The 23,546-nt window shown below is 30.7% G+C and overlaps 3 protein-coding genes across 4 annotated transcripts; all 3 read left to right on the top strand.

The window, feature by feature from the left end:
• The first annotated feature begins 3,967 nt into the window (after positions 1 to 3,967).
• Positions 3,968 to 7,813, top strand: LOC101246135 (ATP-citrate synthase alpha chain protein 2). Its single transcript, XM_004238599.5, has 12 exons — positions 3,968 to 4,386; positions 5,407 to 5,583; positions 5,766 to 5,927; positions 6,018 to 6,098; positions 6,218 to 6,269; positions 6,355 to 6,469; positions 6,598 to 6,679; positions 6,801 to 6,896; positions 6,976 to 7,077; positions 7,225 to 7,341; positions 7,418 to 7,534; positions 7,618 to 7,813. The coding sequence occupies exons 1-12, from the start codon at positions 4,288 to 4,290 to the stop codon at positions 7,687 to 7,689; spliced, it is 1,272 nt and encodes a 423-aa protein (XP_004238647.1). The 5' UTR covers positions 3,968 to 4,287; the 3' UTR covers positions 7,690 to 7,813.
• A 3,629-nt stretch (positions 7,814 to 11,442) lies between these two features.
• On the top strand, positions 11,443 to 13,407 carry LOC101246424 (F-box/kelch-repeat protein At1g23390). Its single transcript, XM_004238600.5, has one exon. The coding sequence runs from the start codon at positions 12,089 to 12,091 to the stop codon at positions 13,199 to 13,201; it is 1,113 nt and encodes a 370-aa protein (XP_004238648.1). The 5' UTR covers positions 11,443 to 12,088; the 3' UTR covers positions 13,202 to 13,407.
• Positions 13,408 to 17,128: 3,721 nt separating this feature from the next.
• Positions 17,129 to 22,926, top strand: LOC101245842 (protein NSP-INTERACTING KINASE 3). 2 transcript variants are annotated; one of them, XM_004238598.5, is made up of 10 exons: positions 17,129 to 17,946; positions 18,340 to 18,472; positions 18,580 to 18,651; positions 18,758 to 18,901; positions 19,042 to 19,101; positions 19,334 to 19,431; positions 19,574 to 19,720; positions 20,604 to 20,945; positions 21,711 to 22,105; positions 22,286 to 22,926. In XM_004238598.5, the coding sequence occupies exons 1-10, from the start codon at positions 17,841 to 17,843 to the stop codon at positions 22,598 to 22,600; spliced, it is 1,812 nt and encodes a 603-aa protein (XP_004238646.1). In that variant the 5' UTR covers positions 17,129 to 17,840; the 3' UTR covers positions 22,601 to 22,926. The 2 variants fall into 2 exon arrangements, with proteins under 2 accessions (XP_004238646.1, XP_025886795.1); XM_026031010.2 differs by having other exon boundaries at positions 17,266 to 17,332.
• The last annotated feature ends 620 nt before the right edge of the window (positions 22,927 to 23,546 follow it).

Genomic DNA, 23,546 nt, shown 5'->3' with positions numbered 1-23,546 from the left:
AAAGGTTTAAGTCGTTTAATTTAAAGTTTTAAAATATTTTTGAGAAAAAAAGTAGGGTACTTTTGCTTCTTTTTTTCTGCATAAATTTTGATCATTTTTTATAATTTTCAATATTATTTAGATGAAAATAAAATTATAAAATTCATTATTAAATTTTTTGGGGGAGCCATTCGTACTTTCCTAGAGCGAACATTTTACAAGTATTATTATAAATGAATTTACTGTAAATTTTTTATTTAATGAGAAAAATAACTTGTTCGTTATTTTTTTGGTTAGTATGGTGACAGATTAAGATGAGAGAGAGATATTTTATAGGTTGAATACATATGAGAAATTTAAGGAGTAAACTCTTATTTTTACTCAATTATAAAAGATATTTTTGGGATATGAAATAGTTCATAATTTTTAAATTACCTTCAAAATTTTCTACTGTGTGTAAAATCTTAAAACTTGATACGTATTTGTGCTACTTTTTAAAAAGAGACAAAACATAAATGATAGCTTAAAAAGTGACATTTACACAAGTCAGCCTCTTGTAATAGGCCTATTCGGTGAATCTAAATTGGGCCTCAGAATGGGCTTCTAACATTATTGTACATTGGTATTAGTATTTTAAACGTAGATCGAATCGAAAATCGAATCAAAATCGGAAAAAAAATTGGATCAGGGATTGGCCAGATCCTCATGAATCTCTAGACACGTGATTTACTCCTAAATTAGTATGTTTCAGATATATTTCGATTTTAAATGCACAGAAGTAGATGTACATATTTTGCATGTATTTAAATATGCCAAATACATGTATGTTGTGACAAATATATGATTTATTAACTTAAGTGAAGACATGTAACTAGACACTAAACTAGTGGATTGATGTTGTTTACTCAAAATAATTTAATAAAATAGTATATAATTGTGTATACATCATTTTCAATAATACATATCAAATCAGTTTTTTTGAAAAATGCAGAAGTATTAAAAATCTAAACATCAAAACCACCAACTATAGATCAGCAGCCATCCACTTGAGTTGAAGTGAATAAACAACATAAGACTTCCATTTTTGTCATTTGAAATTTAAAAAAGTAAAAAAGAGAACACTACAAGAAACTAATGTTATAATAAATAAAACAAAGATGGCTAAGCTAACATACTGTGAAGAACGTGAACTTTGCAGCCTATCCAGAAATTGTAATAAAAAAAGTCAATAAAATACTAAAGAATCATATATATATATATATATATATATGGGGTATAATTTTGACTTAGTTAGCTTAAGCTGAGACTTGAGAGTATCATTTTGACTGGCATTCTGGGAAGACTAATTATTTATTTTCTGTTTCAATTTATATCATTAAATCTAAAATTTGTGAGTTAAATGACATTGATGGAACAAATTTTTAATAATGACATATATGAATTTTTTTTCAAAATCTACTAACATATTTGAGTTTTTTTCTTAAAATAATTTAAATTATAAAAAAATAAATAGGGTCATATCAGTGGAGTGGAGTGATGAATATATATATATATATATTATACTATATTATATTATAGAAGTCATACTTCACAAGCTCCCAACAATTCCTTTAAGCTTTAGCAGACACATGAGTATTGACTCTTCCAATCTAAAATGGTTGAGAAATAGTAATGTTTAATAAAACGATTAAACAAAATAGAAAATTAAGAAGTTTTTTGATATTTCATTCGGAATCTATTTTGGCGAGATGGATCAATTAGAAATGAGTGAAAATTCATATTCTAAAAATAAATTTTATTTATAGTAGTATTAGTTTTAAATAAATTATCAAAAAGCACGATATAGCAAATAAAGAATCATTTGGTATAAGAGTGATACTTTCTGTGTTAAATTTTTTGTTATTTTTACTTTCTAGAGATACTTTGTTATGAATATAACTAAGATGGAGAACTCATGTGATAAGATATCAAATTACATTTGAGATCTCGAAAAGATGTTTATGTATAAAAGGGAAATATTCAATTAGCTAGGTTTATGGAACTTGTCTCTTACTTCTTAGTTGCTTAGATTAATTTCGAACCTCCCTACCTTCTTACTTTTAATTTCTACTTCTTCCTCTTAAGGATTTGTTACCAGTTTGAAGTCATTAAGATGATAAAGTCTTATAATTAATCGTGTGATTTTTTAGATTTTTATTTGACATCCTCTGCTAGATATGTCTACAACGGCTAAATGATAAAATATTTTAAAATTACTGACACATATATATTGAATGAATTAAATATAAATATGTATATCAAGAAATTAAAAATGTATACAACTATAAAAGAATATTATATTTAGCGTGCCACGTTAAGCAAACTTCATTAATTTGGTGTTTTTGGCAGCCTACCACTTCTGGCAATTTCTCGCCTAAGCCTAATTTTTTTTGGTTACAATGCCATTAAATTTGATAGCCACAAACACTATGAGAATAGTTTAATTATAATTAGATAGAATTCATGTACGACCTCTATTTTAAAAACTTTATTTGAGATTCGTTAAAAATTTCACTTGGATTTAATATATTTAAAATAAATTATATTTAAATTTGACCTCATGTATTCAAGATAAATATATTCAAAGGTAAAATCATGATCTAAAGACTTCGGGTGCATCAATATTATCTTGAATAAATTTGCGAATGGTTTATCTGGATGCACTATTTATTATATTCTAATTTATGCAAGTTTCTCAAGATATATATACATATATATACATGACTTTTTTAAAATTAACAAGTGTACGTGCACCCCTATAGGGGGATTCGCCTCTATATTTATCTAAACATATTTGAAGACATGAAAATCTAATAAAATACATAATATTACAAATTAAAACTTGTCAAAATAATATAAAATTTATGTACGTTTCTTTATACAAATCTTTTCAACCGTTTGTTGTAAAAACAAAGAGAAGTATATCATTTTGTTTCTTTTTACTCGTGTATATTCCATCTTTTAGACTCCGACCCCCATCTGTTCAAAGTGTCACACTTATAATATTAAAATAAAATAAAATAAAATAAGACAATCTACTAACAAAATCAGACATGGCTGCCTAGAGATGACATAACTCCAGTTTTTGGACCGTTACACAAAAAGACATAACTCCACAATTTTTACGCCATCAATATATATACCTTTTGGTGACTTAATACTATAAAAGAGTATTTACACATTAGCATACAAAGATAAAATTAATGTTTTTTTATTATATATAGTATCATTAAATTATAATAGCATGTTAGTTATCATTTTTAATTAATATGATACTTATAAATAATTTCCTATTAGTTATAATTTTTAATTACCAAATTATCAATTGATACTTATAATTTTTTTTAACCTATAATTACTAAATAAAAGCATAATTATATAAATATTTGAAGTTCTAAGAAATGGTTATACTTATTTTCTCCTATAGGGAGTGGGTCAGTGGCTAAAGCCAATATGGTGTGATTGGAAAAAATGTCTTCTGACCAAATAAATTTATTTTAAATATAAGAAAAATGATTTTTATGATAAACTACGAAAAAACAAATTACATAGATGACATTTTAAATATATTGTCTTACCCCGATCCACCCAACTCTCGAATCACCGATCTCTATTCTATCCCCCTTTCATAGCATTAGCTAGATAACATAAATGCTTTTGAAGTAATATATTCTTGATCACCTATCAACGGTGGAAAATATCCTCCAATGTACCAAACATACCAAGGGGTAGTTCAGTTGAAAATATGTTATTTCAAGATTAATTAATCATCCAAATAGGTTAGCTCACTATATATGTATGATATAAATTGTGGAATAAATAATCTAAAAATTATCTAATATCGCTAACGAAACAAAAGATAAAATATCTTATGTTTTATGTCAAAATTATTATATTTTATATCTCACGTCAAATAACTTATTTTACCGGTTGGTTGGTCCACATTGGCGTGCAGGCATTTTTTTTGTGCTGTTATTTGTCCGCTGTCCATTAGACTTACCAACAACTAATTCCCGCTAACAAACCATCTTATTTTTTTTTTTACAATTCCTTATTTTTTCATTTGTCTATTATTTGTTGAACTTATTATATAAATAGATAGAGGTATTAGAGTTCCCAAGATTGTCAGTGTGTGCGTGTCTCGTTTTTAACGTTAAAGATCTCAACTTTGTTACTATCATATTGATCTGTGAAACTAGATTTGATTTGGATTTTCAGATCTGTCACTGAGATTTGAAATTTTCTCCTGTTTTTGTTAAAGAAAAAAAAATGGCCAGGAAGAAGATCAGAGAGTATGATTCAAAGAGATTGTTGAAAGAGCATTTCAAGAGACTTGGAGGTTATGATTTGGCTATCAAATCTGCACAGGTAATCTTTTTTGTTAATTTACAAATGTTGAACAAATCTTTATGTCTGATAGATAGTGATACTCTGCCCTTCCATTTAGCGGGATTTCATTCGGATCAAATCTTTAATGTTTAGTTTAATTTGAGTGGTTTTTTATTTCAAAATGTTTAGATAAAATGGGAAGAAGAAGAAAGTTCTGTTTTTTTTAAATTGATTGTGAAATGTTGGAATGTTTTAGGTAGAATTTACATTAAAAATTAGGCCACCTACTTGAATCCATATGATGCATATGAGTTTTTATTTTTAATTTTAAAAGCAAACTCAATCTAGAAATGTTGATTTTGACTCTGGTTTGTAAAATCCTTTCTGCATTTATTTTGAAGTAATGGTTGCTACCTCTACATTTGAGATCTATTTTTGATTAGTGGATCAAAGCACATGACATTAGTGACCTTAAACTTCTTATTAAGCCTATTCTTTTGAGATGTAAAGTTTTTAATAAGTAAACACTTTGGTTGGGGAATAGACCGACAATTTGCTTATATGAGCCTGAGCAATCCTCCTCTCATGATCTAACATGGTATCAGAGCCATGTCGACTTGGACAATCTTCTCCCTATAATATAGTCGATCCATGTGAGGGTACTCCCTAATATGTCACACTTCTAGTAATTCTCTCCTTTTATATGAAAAAATTAACCTTTTCTACAAATAGTACTTACTCAACTATAAACTTATTATTGCTAAAAGTAAATAAATGAAGCCCCTCAAATTTGGGGGGCTAAGATACCCTTGCCTTTTGTTTAACTCTTCAGAACCTCCCATATAGTGGGGCAGAACAGGTAGGTCAGCTACAATGCTAAAACTTAAAGAGAGTGCCTAATAATGAAGTTTGCTACTTGATAATCCTAACATTCTTTAGACTCAAGTTATTAATTCTCTTAGAAAATACTCCTAATAATGAAAAAAGACAAATATCATCAACCACTTGTGTATCTTCCTAAAATATTTGATGGTATTTGTCCCTTCTTTTGTGGCTTAGGTGACAGAGTCTACTGACATCAATGAGCTAGCAGAGAAGGAGCCTTGGCTCAACTCAACAAAGTTGGTTGTAAAGCCTGATATGTTGTTTGGCAAGCGTGGAAAGAGTGGACTAGTCGCCTTGAATCTTGATCTTGCTCAAGTTGCTACTTTTGTGAAGGAGCGTCTTGGCAAAGAGGTTGTTCAGATATTCATTTACCTTGTCCCTTTTGATTAAAACCAAGCGTATTGTTTGTTTTATGTGGACTATTAACACATAGTGTCCTTGTCTCGGATCATTTGCTCATGTTTGTTTTGGACTATTAACACATAGTGTCCTTGTCTCGGATCATTTGCTCATGTTTGTTTTCACATTGGCAGGTGGAGATGGGCGGATGCAAAGGTCCCATCACAACCTTCATTGTTGAGCCATTCATCCCCCACAATGAAGAGTTTTATCTTAATATTGTCTCGGATAGGCTTGGTTGCAGCGTAAGCTTTTCTGAATGCGGAGGAATTGACATCGAAGAGAACTGGGACAAGGTATGTGACTAAATTCAAAAGTAGGCATGTGAAGTCCAAATCTGTTATAGTATTAATATCTCAATCTAACATATAGTCCTTTTTATCCAGGTTAAGACCATCTCTGTGCCGACTGGGACTTCTTTTACATCAGAGATATGTGCTCCACTTGTAGCCACTCTACCATTGGAGGTAAATATTTGAAAGAACAGGAAGAAGAAATAATACTGCAAGAATAGTCTGTCTACTTTTTACTCATTCATGCAATTGATATCTCAATTTTAATTTGAAATTTTACTTGTATGTTACAGATTAAGGGTGTCATTGAGGAGTTCCTCAAAGTGATTTACGCTCTATTTCAAGGTATCTACGAGATAATTGGTCATCGCTAGATCTTTAAGACCTTTTTGTATTTTTGTGTAACCATCTCAACATTTCTTTCTATCAGATCTCGACTTCACTTTCCTAGAGATGAACCCTTTCGCATTGGTTGAAGGGAAGCCTTATCCTCTCGATATGAGGGGAGAGCTTGATGACACTGCTGCTTTCAAGAACTTCAAAAAGTAAATCAGCTGCTCCAACATCTGAATATACTCTTATTACTCGCTTCCTAAGCTATATTGGCTAAAAGTGAAATCAACTTTTGGTAATCGACTCATCATAGACTAAGAATATGCTTTTCATCCTGCAGGTGGGGAAATATTGAATTTCCATTGCCATTTGGAAGGGTTATGAGTGCTACAGAGAGCTTCATTCACGGGCTTGATGAAAAGGTATATCTTGAGCACAATAATTAAGTGTTGAGAGGCAAAAAAAAATTCTTCAGCTTTAGATTGCAAATTATCTGTCAATGACTACATCATATGCTAAAATGTTCAAGTCGATTTATTGCAGACAAGTGCATCTTTGAAGTTCACAGTCTTGAACCCCAAGGGGCGAATTTGGACTATGGTTGCTGGTGGAGGAGCTAGTGTCATTTATGCCGATACTGTACATATCTATCCTTGGAAAATACTACCTCCTTTGATTATATATTCTATTGTCTAAACTTGCCATTTTACCTTAACAGGTAGGTGATCTTGGATATGCTTCTGAGCTTGGGAACTATGCAGAGTACAGTGGTGCTCCCAATGAAGAAGAGGTCTTGCAGTATGCTAGAGTTGTAATTGATGTAAGGATAAACTGGTTACATAAAACATTTTATTGACACACAGAAAAAAGAAAAAAAAAACTCATTACATTATGTTATGCCACATTCTCCGTTTATGCACCCTGAAAGGAATTGGAGAAGGATACTGACCCTAATCCCATATTGCAGTGTGCCACTGCAAACCCTGATGGTCGTAAGAGAGCCCTTGTGATTGGTGGTGGAATAGCCAATTTCACTGATGTTGCTGCTACATTTAGTGGTATTATTCGAGCTCTTAAGGAGAAGGTATGGTGTAGTGTAACACAATTGGCTGCTCTTGCCCTGATGTTGAGGTTTCCTTACTGAACATTTGTTATTGCAGGAGTCAAAACTTAAAGCTGCAAGAATGCATATCTATGTTAGAAGAGGAGGTCCAAACTACCAAAAAGGTCTTGCAAAAATGAGGTCTCTTGGTGAGGAAATTGGCATCCCAATTGAGGTATGTGCTAGTAGTGTCAACTACTGATAAAAGATTGACTATTTTCCCCGCTAACATCAAATGAGTTGTAATTTTTGTTGAAGGTTTATGGACCTGAGGAAACCATGACTGGCATCTGCAAACAGGCTATTGAGTGCATCAGTGCAGCTGCATAAATTAACCAAGTTGAAACTTTTTAGTCTCTGTCTTTTTTGCTTTGTGTTAGTGTGTTATTTGATTTGTATGTTTTGACATTTCACATAAATGGGCAATGAACAATAATGAATTTTAGTTTTTCAATTTCAACAATCATTATACTACCAGATGAAAGAAAGAGATATTCATTAATTACATAAAGATATGTTAATGGATCTTCTATCCTTATCTCTACATTCCAAAACAAAAACCTAACTACGTACATATATATATGTTAGTGTATATATATACATACACTAACATATCTATACAGTTGCCTTTAATTACTGAATATTGTTGTTGGCTACTCCAACACCATGTATACTTGCTCACCTTTTTTGTATCATTAATTTTGTGACTCGCAGATTCATTTCTTCAATAGTTATCGCCGAGGTTGTTTGGATGTAGTTTATTTTTAAAAATTAATTAATTAATGTTTGACTGCATCTTTGGAGCTTCACATATATTTGTATATATAAAAAATATGTCTATATTGCATGAAAAATTAGAGACATATTTGGATTAAGTGATTTGGTGTGTACCAAACAAAAAATATATTGTTTTTGACAATATAGGGTGAGTAGGGCCTTCACATTAGTTGGTGAGATGTGACATTTGTCAAAAATATATTATTCCATTACTAGCCTAAAACAAGAAGCAAGGAGCACTACCAAATAAACAAGATTAGGAACTTGACCATACATATAAATAAAAAATACAAAAATGTAGAGATAATATGAAAAATGACATAACTTAATTACAATTAGGAGGTCAGCTTCCTAGTCTATTGCTTCAATTGCATTATTGTGCATTGGAAAAACCATATTAGAACGAGTATATATATATATATATATATATATATTAGAATTTTGATCCAATTTCATTTCGACGAAACTTTAACGTCATTTTATAGCATTTACTTAATTGAAATCATCCTCATAATATGTTTTTGTAATTTTATAAATGTAAGATTCCAATGCCAAAGAAGTGTAAAATTAGTACAAAAGAAAATTTTAATTGTTAGTAATAATTAAAGCAAAAGGAAGATAGACGATAGTGAGATTTACTTAAGAGCTTCGTCGTTAGTAAAATAAATTAATTTAAAGATGCCTAATGATGTTATCTTTGAAAATGACTTGGACAAATGGCAACTTCTTGGTGGTGTTCATTTTTTAAATGTTTTTTGGTGGTGTCCATTAAATTTAACTTTTGCACTAAATAGTTGATAACCTTTCTTTCTTTTTAAGTGTGGTAGTTATAACCATAAACTTTAAACTTATGAGTAATGTTCAATTGATCCTCCACAAAAGCTATTTTTTGATGTTGATATGTGACCTTTTTGTCAACTATACAACTTTAATTAGGTGAATAAACGACATAGTTGGACCAAACCAAAAAATTATGTGAAATGAAATGGTTTTAAAAAGCTTATAATGTATTGAAATAGCATAATATATAAATATGTCATTTAATTTGACTTTATTTTATATTTGTGTTTTCTTATTTTTTTGGTGCGCATAAGTAGACACTTAAATTTGTATAAAATTGAACAAGTAAAACACATGAGCCCTATATGACAAATTTAAATTTTTAATTGTGCATACTCAAAATTAAAGAATATAAATATTATGTAAAGTCAAGTTAAAAAGATAAATTTATATGTTATAATGTGTGAATCACAATTCATAATGCACTTCGCCTAGAAATGGTGAGACAGGTTGAAAAGGCTATGCGAGGTTATTTGAAGGCAAAACAGATAGGTTAAAGGCAATGTGGAGCGGACAAGTTAAATAATAAAATAACTAATTATGAAAAAAAATGAATGACTATTTTGAATAATAAATGATAGTTAAATTATTTTAAAAATATACAAATATCTAAATCTCCTAATCCACTCATATTTGTGTTTGGTTAGGTCTACTGCACTAATTATCAAAGAAAATTCTATTATTAAGATTTGAATTAACTTATATTTTTATTTTTTTAAATTAAAAATAAAATGATCTTAATCGTGTCTATTCCACCTTAGTGAAGAAGAAAAAGAAGAGAGTTTTTCGATATTATTGATTAGATTAAATTTCAATCATTAATAATTATTGAGAGTAACTTTTTTTACTCAAAATAAAGACTTAAAGTATATTTATTTATAAAATTACATCACGTACATTTGATTAAATTGTATTTTGGGCTCCACTTTGTTTGCAAGAGAGCACATACTCCAAATTGTATTAATTATTATTGAATGACAAAACGGCAGAAGGCTATATAGTACCCTCAAACACTTGTGGCTCAAAATAGGTTTCCTTGATATTATGAATTAATGAAGATGGCAGAACTTTTTTCACGTTTAAAACATCACACATTTTTTTAAAATAATGTCAATAATAGTTGTCTAATATTATTTATCTAGCTTGAAAAAATAAGATATAATTTATTTTTTTACGTCTATTTTATCATGTGACTATTCAATACTTTTCTCTATTTCATGTTAATTGAATTTTAGAAGCAATGTTATTAAGAAAAACATCTAAGGACATAATTTAAATCATACTTTGCACTATAAATAAGGTAATTTTTCCTCAAGAAATCAAACATCATCAAATGAAAGGGTAAACATGGGAAAGAAATCATCCGTCTTAAATGTTTGAATGATTTAATTATTTTGAACAATGATAAAAATAAAAAATATATGTTTTAAAGCATTAAATTTAATGATAATGTTAAATTACCAGAAATTTTAAAAGTCCATAATATTCTTTTTATTTAAAATAAACTGATTTTTTTCAATTAAAAGACATTAAAATTAAAAGGTAAAATATCACAATGTGAAATGTGATATTTTACTGATCGCCAAAAAAATCTTTTTTTGATTTAATATATTCAAGGGCTAATGTATTAAAAGTTTTTCTTGATATGTGTGTCAAGTCAATAATCGACCATTGTTATTGGACAAAAGAGTAATAATATTTTTTTGATTTATTTATCAATATAAACAAGTAAATTGTAAAAATATATATTAATTCCTTCGATCATTTTTACTTATAAAAAAAAAACAGTGTTATTTGATCAATATATTTCTCGTTAATTATTTAACCTTCACGAGCGTTCCTTTAAAATAATTAATATTATTTTTTTTAATTATCTAATTAACAAACTATTTTGGAACAAATACTTTTAATAACTGTCAAAATAGGATATAAGAATAGGTAAAATAAAGCAAAAACATATATATAGTATAATTTTTGTGGTGCACCTCTTCGCCTTATCCTCAGTAAATCTTAAACCTTATCCCATGTGATTTTGTGAGTAAAATTGTCCCTCCATTTCAATTTGCCGCATCACTTTCATCGTTCAGTATTTATTGATCTGACTTCTAAATTATAGTAGATCTTTTTTACATGGTACCATGATACTGTTCATGAAAAAAAGAAAGAAAATATATTTGTTTTGTAATGAGAGGGATTGAGGTGTGGGGGCGCGAAGCCTCGAGGATGATAAGAGTGAGTTATTCAAATGGTAAATTTTAAAGGCGTTGAAAAATATAATAAATATAAATTTTGTTATTCAATATTAATCAATATTCAAAGGATAATATAACAATATCATCTATATTATTTATCGTTTTTCAAGTTGTGTGTTAAGTCAATATTGAGTAACATTAATTTTTTAATCTATTAAAAAATTTATATAAATATACAACTTAATTTACCATATATTTTACAACAAATACAATATCCTATTTTCCAAAATATGTCTTTAATGATAAATCGTAAAAAATATTAAAAATTAAAGCCAAACATTACGAATATTGAGTCATACAATGAGACATGAAAAATAATTAAGATATAATTCTGAAACAATAATAAACCAAGACTCAGAACATTCTAGCCTCCAACGAAAAAGAATCTACAATTTTATGAAATTCGTCCCAATAACAACATATGACATTAAAATAGTACATCTGAAATCAACATTCAATTTAAATTATTTTCTTGAAAATAAAAATGATAAATTATGAATTAAAAGGAAAATTTGGTGGCGCCTCCGTTTACGAAGGACTCATTGGCCTTGGACGAAATATTCTGCTGCTCACGACCATTCATCACAAACTAGTCTACCACTAAAAGTCATATGCCACCAACTTTTCGGTCTTTGATTTATATGATAGGATTTTTAAGATATTAATTTAATTATACTCTATTTTTATAATTTCAAACAGGAAAAGTTGACCTGGCTCATTGTTGTTGGTGAGTCAAATATTACAACTACAAAGACATGTATCATTTCTACGAACCTAAAAATTCCTATGGGCTCTCACCAACTCTTATCCAATATAAATAACATACCAAAACCCTATTCTCTTCACAAAAAAAACATAAAATGGCAATTATTCTTGAGGATGAAGCTCCTATTCATGGAGATGTATTGGAAACGATTCTTTCACACGTGCCACTTGTCGACTTAGTTCCTTCTTCGTGCGTTTCAAAATCATGGAATCGAGCTGTTGCTTCTTCTCTGAAATGCTTCAACAAGCCGAAGCCGTGGTTAATTATCCACACTCAATGCACCCGCTCACCTTATGACATTTCGGTACGTGGCTACGACCCTCGCTCGAATGTTTGGGTCGACATGTCTCGACCATCCATTAAGTATATCTCTGCACTCCGATCATCTCATTCCAATTTACTCTACATGCTTTCTCCATCGAAGCTATCCTTCTCCCACGACGTCATGAATCTCACGTGGCATCACGTCGATGCACCGCGCGTGTGGAGAACCGATCCTATTGTGGGTTATGTAGGTGGCTCCATCGTTATAGCCGGTGGCACGTGCGATTTTGAAGATGATCCATTAGCTGTGGAAATTTACAATAACGAAACCAACACTTGGGAAACGTCTGAATCAATGCCCGCCATACTCAAAGACTCAGCGGCATCTACGTGGCTGTCAATCGCTGCCACCGGCGATAAACTCGTCGTTGCAGAGAAATTCACCGGAGTTACTTACTGTTTCCATCCGAAAACGAAGAATTGGTCAGGTCCGTATGAGTTAAAGCCGGATCCACGTATTTTTCACTCAATTATCGGGTTCGCAAACAATCGATTGATCCTGATTGGGATGATCGGAGAGTCCGAAAATGTGGCCGGAGTTAAAATTTGGAAAGTGAATACGGAGAATTTTGAGTGTGAGGAATTGGGGGAAATGCCGGCGGCCTTGATTCAGAAGGTTAAGAGTGAAACCTATGGAGTTTCTTCAATCAGTGTTTGCTTAGCTGGCAATTATGCGTACATGAGCAAGTCGTCGGAGATGGCGGAGGAGATAGTAGGTTGTGAGTTCGGAAACGACGGCGAATTACGGTGGTGGAGCATGAAAAACGACGCTGCCGGCGACGGGAATAGATCGCAGAGAGTGGTGTTTAGTTGTTCTGTTATTGGGTTAGGTGATTTGCAACGAGCTATGCTATCGGAAAATCGGAAATTTACTGTGTTGTGAAAAATAAAATTAATGCATGGACAAAACTAAGTGTTATTTTTTTAATTTGAAAAATGTTGGTACAAAGTACCAACTATTGTTGATTATTAATTACTAAATTAAAAAGGAGTGTTTGACCATTTGGTTAAGTTACCAACAATGAACCACTTTTTTCTAAATTGTAATTATTTGATATTAATTATGATTTAATACCGGATTGATTTGAAGTTAAGATTTTATATAGAAGTAATTTGAATTAAAATTATTTTTGATATTTCTTTATTAAAAAGGATTCTGAAATATTTGTTTGTTAAGTAATAAATTTTCTAGGATAACTTTTAAAAGGGTCTATGCATATGTTTGGTTTATTTATATATATAAATGACAAAATATCTTAAAAGGTTATAAATAAACAAAGAAATTGCACAAGTTGGAGATTTAGCTTACCAAAGGAACAATAATTTTACTCATGAGATGAATCCAATTTATGGGGAAAGTAAATATAAATAAAATAGATTCTATAATTTTGTTTATTTTTGGATTTATTATGAAGCACTATAAAAATAATTGAATTAATCATGTCAAATTTAATTTTTTAATTTAGTTGAATGATTTTTAAAAATAAAAATATTAAATTAAGTGATTTTATTGATACAAGATAAAATTTAATTACTTTATTTGATAACTTTTTAACGTTTAATGACCTTTTTAAGATATCAAGTCAATTTATTGGTATCAATTATGCACAACATAATATGTATAACACTATAGATATAGTTCTTATATTATATGCAACTGTTTGAATTTTGCATACACGTCTTTAGATACATATAGTGATTAATTGTAGAGTGGTAAACATGATTAAATATACAATATTATTTTTGCCATGTGAATATGTATATGCAAATACAACAATAACAAAACTTAAAGCAAATTGCACGCATGTTTATGTTTGGTGTATCAACTTAAATTGCGTATTGCTGAACATTAAGAGCACCACATATTCTTTATTTTTTAAAAAAAACAAAACCAATATTATCTGAAAAATATGTATACATTCATGTGTATCATAAATTATGAAATATTTCTGACAAAGTTCATCTTAGTCCCTTTTAGTTTGGTATAAGACCACTCATGATCAAATTGTCGATTTGCTCACCAAATTATTGTCAAAATCTCGTTTCTTAGTTTAAAATCCAAGTTAAAGAAATATATTAGTATAAATTGTGTATCTTTAAAAAAAAACACTAGTATATTATACATTTAATGTTTACATATTATACTGAAGAAAAATGATAGTGTTGGTGGATATTGACACAAATGAATAATATTTGTGTGGAGCTAGGTGGGGTGGGGGTTTGTATCTATCATGTATTAATACATTACGTATCATATTAATATTTTTCGAACTTCAAGGTATTGAATTATAATATTTTGAAGTAGGTTTTAGATTTTCCAATATGAAAACTAAAGTCTATATCAAACGGATATATTTGGAAAAACTTGAAAACAATGAAATATCATTAGTACTGCAAAATGAGTTTGTAATATTTGTTGTAGTTTTGTAGTAAACTATGTGTTAGATTGTTGAAATCCGAAGAACAAATTGTATTTTCTGAGCAAAAAATGGAAGGTGAGGTTTATTGTCATGTATAACTGTGTGTATCCACGAGTATATAAGTGTATATCCACTTCTATATCTACAAATTACAAGTTCATATATATATATATATATATATATATATGCAAGTTTATGTGTGATATACACTAATATATATGGCACAAATTGTTATACACATATCGTAGGTGTTGTTATTACTAATATAATAATGACATACACGAGGATATACATGTTATTGCATGAAATTCTTTAAACTCGTAAGATTGTGTAATAATAATTAAATTTACAACTCATATTTTATCGCCTAAAATTGCCATTATAAAAATCATAAAGTTGAAATCATAACTTTACTTATGCCTCTTCCGATGTTAAGCTAAACTACTGGTATTTTCTTGTTATTTTTAGTTGTCACGGTTTTTTTTTTTAGCATCAAATAATATGAACTTTGATAAATATTTTAAGATGTATTTTTTTTATTATATTAATTTTTTCTATTTTCTTTTTTATAATTTATAGAACTTTTCTATGATTTTTGAATATATAGACTTTAAATTTAAAATTATCAAATAAATATAATCTAATTTAATTTAAAAATTAATCAAATTAACTATTATAAACCAACCTCCACTCAATGTGTATGAGGATGTCACACAACTAGTCATTGGGCCGAGAAAAAGCCACGTAACAGGAAGGCCTTTGCAAAGGCTGATTCAGGACCTAGGCTCAATTAACAATTTGCTAATAGAATGAATTTAAAAGTTGTTTACGCAAATTGTTGAGAAAAATATTTAATTCTTTTATTCCTTTCTTTGAGTCCTACTTCTCATCTCCTTTCTTCTATTCCATGCTCTTTAATTTTTTTTTTTATTTCTTAAGTTGTTTGTGTTTGAAGTATGTTGGTCTAGTTATTGAGTTTGTTACATTAACTCTAAAAAGAAATAACAACAAATGTCAAGAAAGTAATACAAATATTATAATGTATTCGAAGAGTCTATCTGAGACTTTTTAACACTTGTTAAATTTATTATGTAACATGACAATTAAAAAAGATCGGAGAATATAAAAAAGGTAGACTTGATCATTTATATTTCTTTTTATGAAACTAATACTCTATATTAAATAAAAGGTTTAAGAAAATCAGTGCTGAGCAAGTGATTAGAGAGAATATTCGGTCTTCCCAAAGCGACAAAAATACCCTTGAGCTTTGGGTTTTACAAACGTAAATAAATTAATGCATTGTAAAAGGTGCAAAATTAGTATTTATTATGAACAATGAGTATATTATTTCATTGGAAATGATTATACCAAAGTAATCTTGTGACCCTTTTAAGCATTCACAATTCCAATATGAATCATTTTTAAATTTTTTGTGTTTCGACCTTATTATTATTATTATTATTATTTCATTATGATTTTTGTAGAACTTAGTTGTATTTGTACGAAAGAAAGTATTTTTTGTTTAACTAGTTAAAATATTTTTAAAAACTAATTTTTGAAGAACATATATTTCTTGAGAACAAAATTATTTTTAATGAGAGGAGGTAAAACAGCATGCCTAAATGACATATTAATTTAATTATATGCTCCCAACTTCTAAACACCCCACCCACCCCATCTACACTCCCTCACTAACTAAAACTTATATATAAATAAATAAATTTGTAAAAATATATTCTATATACTAACTAAAACTCCTAAGCAAAAAAAAAAACAAAAAACAAAAAAAAAACTAAAACTTCGAAATAAAATGTAAAAGTCACTTATTTAATAATTTTTTTGAAATTGTATTTAGGAAAGTATCATAATATTTTATACATAACTTCGAGTTGCGGTTTCAAAAATTTCTACACTTTTTTGGAGTCGTTAACTTGAGCTTGGACAGTATAATATGGGGCCAACATTAATGAACAAATAATTGGGATGGATCTAACTCAAACATCATACAATATTGTGTGAAGATGATATAATTGGGATGGATCTAACTCAAACATCATACAATATTGTGTGAAGATGATATAATTGGGATGGATCTAACTCAAACATCATACAATATAGTGTGAAAATGAATAACTCAACCCAAAAAATAATTCAAACAAGTGAATTTGCGTGAATCCGCCAAATTTCTATAAGAAAATGAAATTTTTTAGCATAAGTAAGTCAAATAACAACAATTTTTCATTTAGACTACTAATCGATTAATTTTATTTCATCTTTACAATTCTTAGTTATATAAATTATATAGTTTGAGATAGACAACTGCCAAAATGCATCCAGTTTTTTTTTTTTTAAAAAAAGTAGATGGTTTTTTTTACTACGTAGTACTTTGTATTCATTAACTTTTAAAGCTGTCCACATCTCTGTCTGAGAGTTTCTGGCCTTAAGAAGTTTGGCATGTTTGTATTTTTCTGGTTAATAAAGAAAAGAGTGACGAGACATAATAATAATAGAGGGAGATAATGATAACGATATTGAAAAGGGAAAACTTTTTTAGTAACTTTTAAGTTAAAATTCACCAAGAAGAATTTATGGGGGTCAGTTACTAACACATTCCTAGATCTCACGGTTTCCAGAATTCCAGGCTTTTTTCGTCATTCTGTTGTTTCTTTTTAAGCTTTCTCGATAAAAATTCTATCTTTATTACCTTTTAAGCTCTAAATGTTGCCAATTTTAGCATAATTGAGTAAAAGAAAGAAACTTGGCATTTGAGTTTTTTCTAGTTCTTGAAAGTGCTAATTGTGTAAAGACTGAAACTTTTTCATTTGGGTGCTCGAGGTTTGCAATCTTGAAATGAACTATTTGTGTAAATACTGGAACTTTGTCATTTGGGTGTTTGAGCTTTTTCCAGTTTCTTGAAAGAGCTAGTTGAGTAAAGACTGAAACTTTATCATCTATGTGTTTGAAATTTTCAATCTTGAAATGAGCAAGTTTATCAGGTTCTTGTGAAGGGATATTTGAAAATGGATAAAAGGGCATTTATTTCAATGGTAAATGATGGGGTTTTGTTAAAAAAATTACTTTGTTGAGTAGGTGAAATCTGTAATGGAAAGAATGTTGCATCTGTTTTGGAATGTGGTACTGCTACTGTTTTGTACATTGATAGAGAGTTCTTCTGCTACACTTTCTCCTGCTGGTGTTAATTATGAAGGTTAGCTTCTTTCTTGAAATTTATCAGTTGTACTGAAATTTTCATATTATCAAATTAGGCAAAAAGTAGAAGAACTAGTTAAATCCTCTGCATCAGGGGTGCAAGGGTTTCATCTGAATCCACTTCGACAAAAAATTGACCTGGTGTATTTAAGATTAAGATTATTTTTATCTATGTATAATAGACATTGAATCCCCTTGTATTCGTCGTGTGTTTACTTCTTTATATTTTGTACCCCTTACTCCTTTGCAATGTGTACGAGTATGTGATCTATCTTTTTTCTATACAATTGCCTCTCCTTACATTGAATCTTTGATGTAATGACAAACTGAAAAGTGAAAACAGTGGAACTAATCTAATATAATGACTCTTTTTCCTTATAATAATGTGCAGTTGTTGCTTTGACGGAAATTAAGAAGGCCTTACATGACCCCTATAATGTTCTGGACAATTGGGATGTGACTTCTGTAGACCCTTGCAGTTGGAGAATGGTCACTTGTTCCTTGGAGGGCTATGTGTCTGCTCTGTAAGTTGTTTAGATGAAAAAATATTTTTGTAGAAACTTAGTTGGCTCATGAAAAGGCTTGATTTTAATCCAGTAACTTTATCACTGAATGTTTTCTCCTGAATCAGAGCACTACCTAGTCAAAGTCTATCTGGCACCTTATCGCCTGGAATTGGCAATCTTACTAACTTGCAATATGTGTAAGTTCTTGACTATATACATCTCTTAGTTGCTAGCGTCACTTCTTATATGATTTTCCTAGTGTTATTAAGCCATGTTCTCGCAAACTGTTCTTGATTCATGTAGATTGTTGCAAAACAATGCCATTTCTGGTCATATTCCTGATGTGATTGGGAAGTTACAAAAGCTTCAGACACTTGATCTTTCCAACAATAAATTTGAAGGCGAAATACCCACTTCCTTCGAAGACCTGAAGAATTTGAATTATTTGTGAGTTCATAAATTTACACTTATTATTATTCATTTTCAAGAGACCTCTTATAACAGATTAAAACTGACTGCAACCATATATTTCACTCTCTCAAAGATTGTATACATCATGTATTGACTTAGCTGATCATTGCTTGCAGGGATGTCTCTTATAATAATCTAAGTGGTACCCTTCCTAAACTATCAGCACGAGCTTTCAAGTGAGTTGGTTTTTCCTATTGCCATAATACTCAGTTATTTCACTTTCAAGTAGTTATTATTAATATTATTGAAGTTAAACTATTGATGTACCTGTAGATCTCGATACATAGTTGACAAAAGTCCATTAGTTAAAATACAATGACAAATGTTTCTGGGTGAACTGCTACTTGAAAAGTATTTCATTAGTATTCCACGCTATAGTGACATTGACTTCTTCTTCATGGCTTTCAGAGTGCTGGGGAATCCTTTAATTTGTGGTCAAGGTTCTGAGAATAACTGTTCAGCAATCTATCCAGAGCCACTGTCCTTCCCACCTGATAGTCTGGCAGGTACATATAAGATTTTCGTGATCAAGTCCCTTCCCTTTGCAGCTGAAAATGGAAAACTGTTATAACATATTATACATACTGAGGAAGTTATGCTATTTGTGTTGTTGAAAATGTGTTGCATCTCTTATTTTTGATATCACAGATCAATCTGGTGCTGCACGCAAGAGCCGTCGCGTGGTTGTTGCGTTTGTTGCAAGTTTTGGTGCTGCTTTCTTGGTCATAATAGCCCTGGCTTTGCTTCTTTGGTGGCGCTACAGACATAATCAACAGATCTTCTTTGATGTCAATGGTAAGTTGATTTACTTCTCCCCCCTCTTCTATATGATAATTTGAGCTTTTATTAGTTCTGCATGTCTAATTCTTTTCCTGCCACAGATATATAAGTTGAGCCAAGTGAGCTTTTCATTATTGTCTGAGTGATTGGTGTTAGGTCTCATGTGAATATTTTTTAAGCTAGGATGTAATAGAGTCACCTGCTTGTGGTTTGAATCTTTATTTTAATCTCTATAAAGATTTTTGTCATTGTTGATTTTAAATTCATTTTTAGTTTTAGAGAGGACATGAGTGATCAAGTAATAGGTATTGGGGATAAATTCTGTGTTTACCATATTCAATAAACCTGTTGAATATGAAGAACTTTTGAGCCGCGTCAGTTAGAAAATTATGCCCTTTTGCATACTCAGTAGTTCTGGTCAATTTTCCTAGTAAGGACTCATAAAAGTTGTTTGAATTTTGTTGTTATCGGGGCAAGTCCTGATCCAGTACAGGCTAACTTAAACTTTTAGTTCCAAACATTAACAGAATAATTTGTTAATCACATATCTGAATGGTCACACTTGCATTTTCTTGTGAAAGTTGAAGTAAATATTTCTGTAAAAGGAAGATGGCGTTGTGTTCACTCTCTCCGGCCACCATGCCTGATGAATTGCCTTGCCACATTTATTGCGTTGAAAGTTACTCTTGATAATCTTTTACTTTGTTTGTCTGATTCATATATGTGGATCAGTTTTGGGACCTTTTTGCCTTTACTCTTTCTAATCATTTGCCATCACTTGTTACTACAAAAACCACTACTATTATTTTCTCCCTGTCTCACTTTTTCAAAAGATATTCTTCATCTGTCTCTAGCTATTCCTCAAAGCTGTATCTGAGTAGCGACTTCTCAAATGCAGATCATTGTTATCCAGAGGTATGCTTGGGTCACCTGAAAAGGTACACCCTTAAGGAACTACGGACTGCCACTGACCATTTCAGCTCAAAACGTATTTTGGGAAAGGGAGGATTTGGGGTTGTGTATAAGGCCAGCTTAAACAATGGTACTGTTGTGGCCGTCAAAAGATTGAATGACTATAATGCTGTTGGTGGTGAAAATCAATTTCAGACGGAAGTAGAGTTGATTAGTTTGGCTGTCCATCGAAATCTTCTCCATCTGCTGGGGTTTTGTTCAGCTGAAAGTGAACGGCTTCTTGTTTACCCCTATATGCCAAATGGAAGTGTAGCATCACGATTAAAAGGTTACTTCTTGCCTCCATGTGTTAATACATAATAATCACTATTGATTTCAGATAATGAGTCCAACATTTCCATTTATAAAAGTTAAATATCCTCACATGGTGTTTGTTTGTTACTACTCCATTCATTCATTTTGTTTGACAGATAATTGATAGGATACAGAGTTTAAAATTTTAATTTCACTCATTTATTACATTGGAGTAGGAGAATTTTTTTAAATAGTGGTTATTATACTTGTTGAAGAAAGCATCATATAAATTTTAGAGTGAGGATAGTTAAATGAATTTGAGTTCTTAAAGTTGTAAAAGGTGTACAGACCAATATAATTCTAGAATGGTGCCAAATTTTGAAGCATGTCTAATTTAAAAGTAGTCATTTAGTGAATAGTTCCTACTTCCCAATTTATTGCCATTAAACATGATAGCGAGTGTTCTGAAGACCAGCAACCGCTGTCATAGATGAATTGAGGCCATAAGATTCTGGTTAAGTACTAGCTTAGATGTTACGACCCACCCTTACCTCAGTTCCATCCTTGAGCCCGCGGTGGTATGCTCACCTTCACATACTCTGTACTTCTGTAGTTATCTGATAGGACATTATCAGTTTGCTGCTGGCTGAAACCATTGTGGTATGTTTCTGCATGTTCGTAAGCCAAGCAAACTCCTTTTGCTTTTCTGGAACTTCATCAGCTACTTTTTAATAGTTTCCAACTCACTGAATTTTATATTGGCTTGATTGAAAATGCATTGTGGTTTCTAAATTTGCAGATAGCATAAATGGTAAACCAGTTTTAGACTGGTCAAGGCGGAAGAAGATAGCACAAGGTACAGCGAGAGGGCTAGTTTACTTGCATGAGCAGTGTGATCCGAAAATTATCCATCGTGATGTCAAAGCAGCAAACATTCTGTTGGATGAAGAATTTGAGGCAGTAGTTGGTGATTTTGGATTGGCAAAGCTCTTGGATCACTGCGATTCTCATGTGACAACTGCTGTTAGGGGCACCATTGGCCACATTGCTCCAGAATATTTGTCTACTGGCCAATCGTCTGAAAAAACTGACGTTTTTGGGTTTGGAATCTTGCTACTTGAGCTGATTACAGGTCAGAAAGCTATGGACTTTGGTCGAGGGGCCAACCAGAAAGGTGTTGTTATGCTTGATTGGGTGCGTCTCTTTCTCTTTCTGTGGATGTTGTAGTGAGTACTTTTTGAAATATGTAGAGTTGTGCATCTCTCTCTTTCTCATAGCTGTTTCCTTTTCAGTTATAAGGAGTTGTTGGTTGAAATAGCTAGTGCCTAGTGGTGTGTACATGTAGTTTACAAGGCTCGTTTTACTGATATGCAGGTGAGAAAGCTGCATCAAGAGGATAAATTGAACCTTATGGTAGATAGCAATTTGAGAAATAGTTTTGAGCGTATTGAGCTAGAAGAGATGGTTAAAGTTGCCCTTTTATGTACCCATTTCAACCCTTGTCATCGCCCAAAAATGTCTGAAGCACTAAGGATGTTAGAAGGCGATGGATTGGCTGAACAATGGGCGGCATCACAAAATCTGGAGACTCGTAGAAAGCGAGCTTTTGAACCTACTCCACAAACGTATTCCGACTACGTCCAAGACTCTTCACTAGTTGAACCAATGGAACTTTCTGGACCTAGATGACATCCACTTTGAAGTGAAAAGTATTTCATTGCTGTTCAATGTGTAGTATGTATTCTTTTTCTTATTCTCTAAAAGAAAAGGGAATAAGTCATGCATGTGTAAGCTGACTTCATATATGATATTATATATCCCTTCTTCTTTCAATTTTTAAAATGATAGGGCATGTAATTATGATTTCAGTACTCCTTTTTATATGAAAGATTTGAGATTAGTGGAGATATTTTATTGGTTAATTAATGTAACCTTTATATAACCTATAGTAAATAGCTGTAGTTTTTATGCAGTTGTAAGGCATTTGATATTATAGCAATACACTTATTATCAAAGCTCCAACACTTAATACTACTTTCTGTACTCATTTTATTACCTATATTTCCAAACACATTGGACTGTTAATAAACCAAATCCAACAAGTTAAATTAAATTAAATATACATATCTTTGACCTCAAACAAATTCAACCATACCGTCCTATACTTGCTGAGTTTAAATTTTTTGCAATGACATCAGACGAAAGGGACATAATTATTTAATTAACTAGTTCTCGAACACGTGCACCGCACGCATATTTTATACCATTTTAAATTACACGAGTACACAATCAACTATGAACCAAAGTGCTCCAAGCATAGTCCATGTCCACATTTCTAAGTTCAAATCTGCAAAGACATTCACAGATCAACTTGTATCTGAATTTGAATTTTATTGCTAACAGAAGCTTTTCATAAATAGATATTATACTAAAAGAAATGAATATGCTGCTAGCTTAGCAATAATACAAAAAGTGTTGGTCAGTATTTATAGCTAAATCAATTATATTGGAATAGATTTATCTGAAGTAAGACTTTTTGGAGGAGAAATCTAATCAAAATAGGCAAATGAAATAATTGGACAAACCCACCTTATAATACACTTTATAGAGTATTTAACGAATGTTAAAAGATTGA

This window comes from Solanum lycopersicum, chromosome 5 (assembly GCF_036512215.1).
Source record: "Solanum lycopersicum chromosome 5, SLM_r2.1".
Taxonomy (NCBI): domain Eukaryota; kingdom Viridiplantae; phylum Streptophyta; class Magnoliopsida; order Solanales; family Solanaceae; genus Solanum; species Solanum lycopersicum.
Note: the sequence above shows the minus strand (reverse complement) of the source record. Positions and strands in the feature narration are given on the sequence as shown.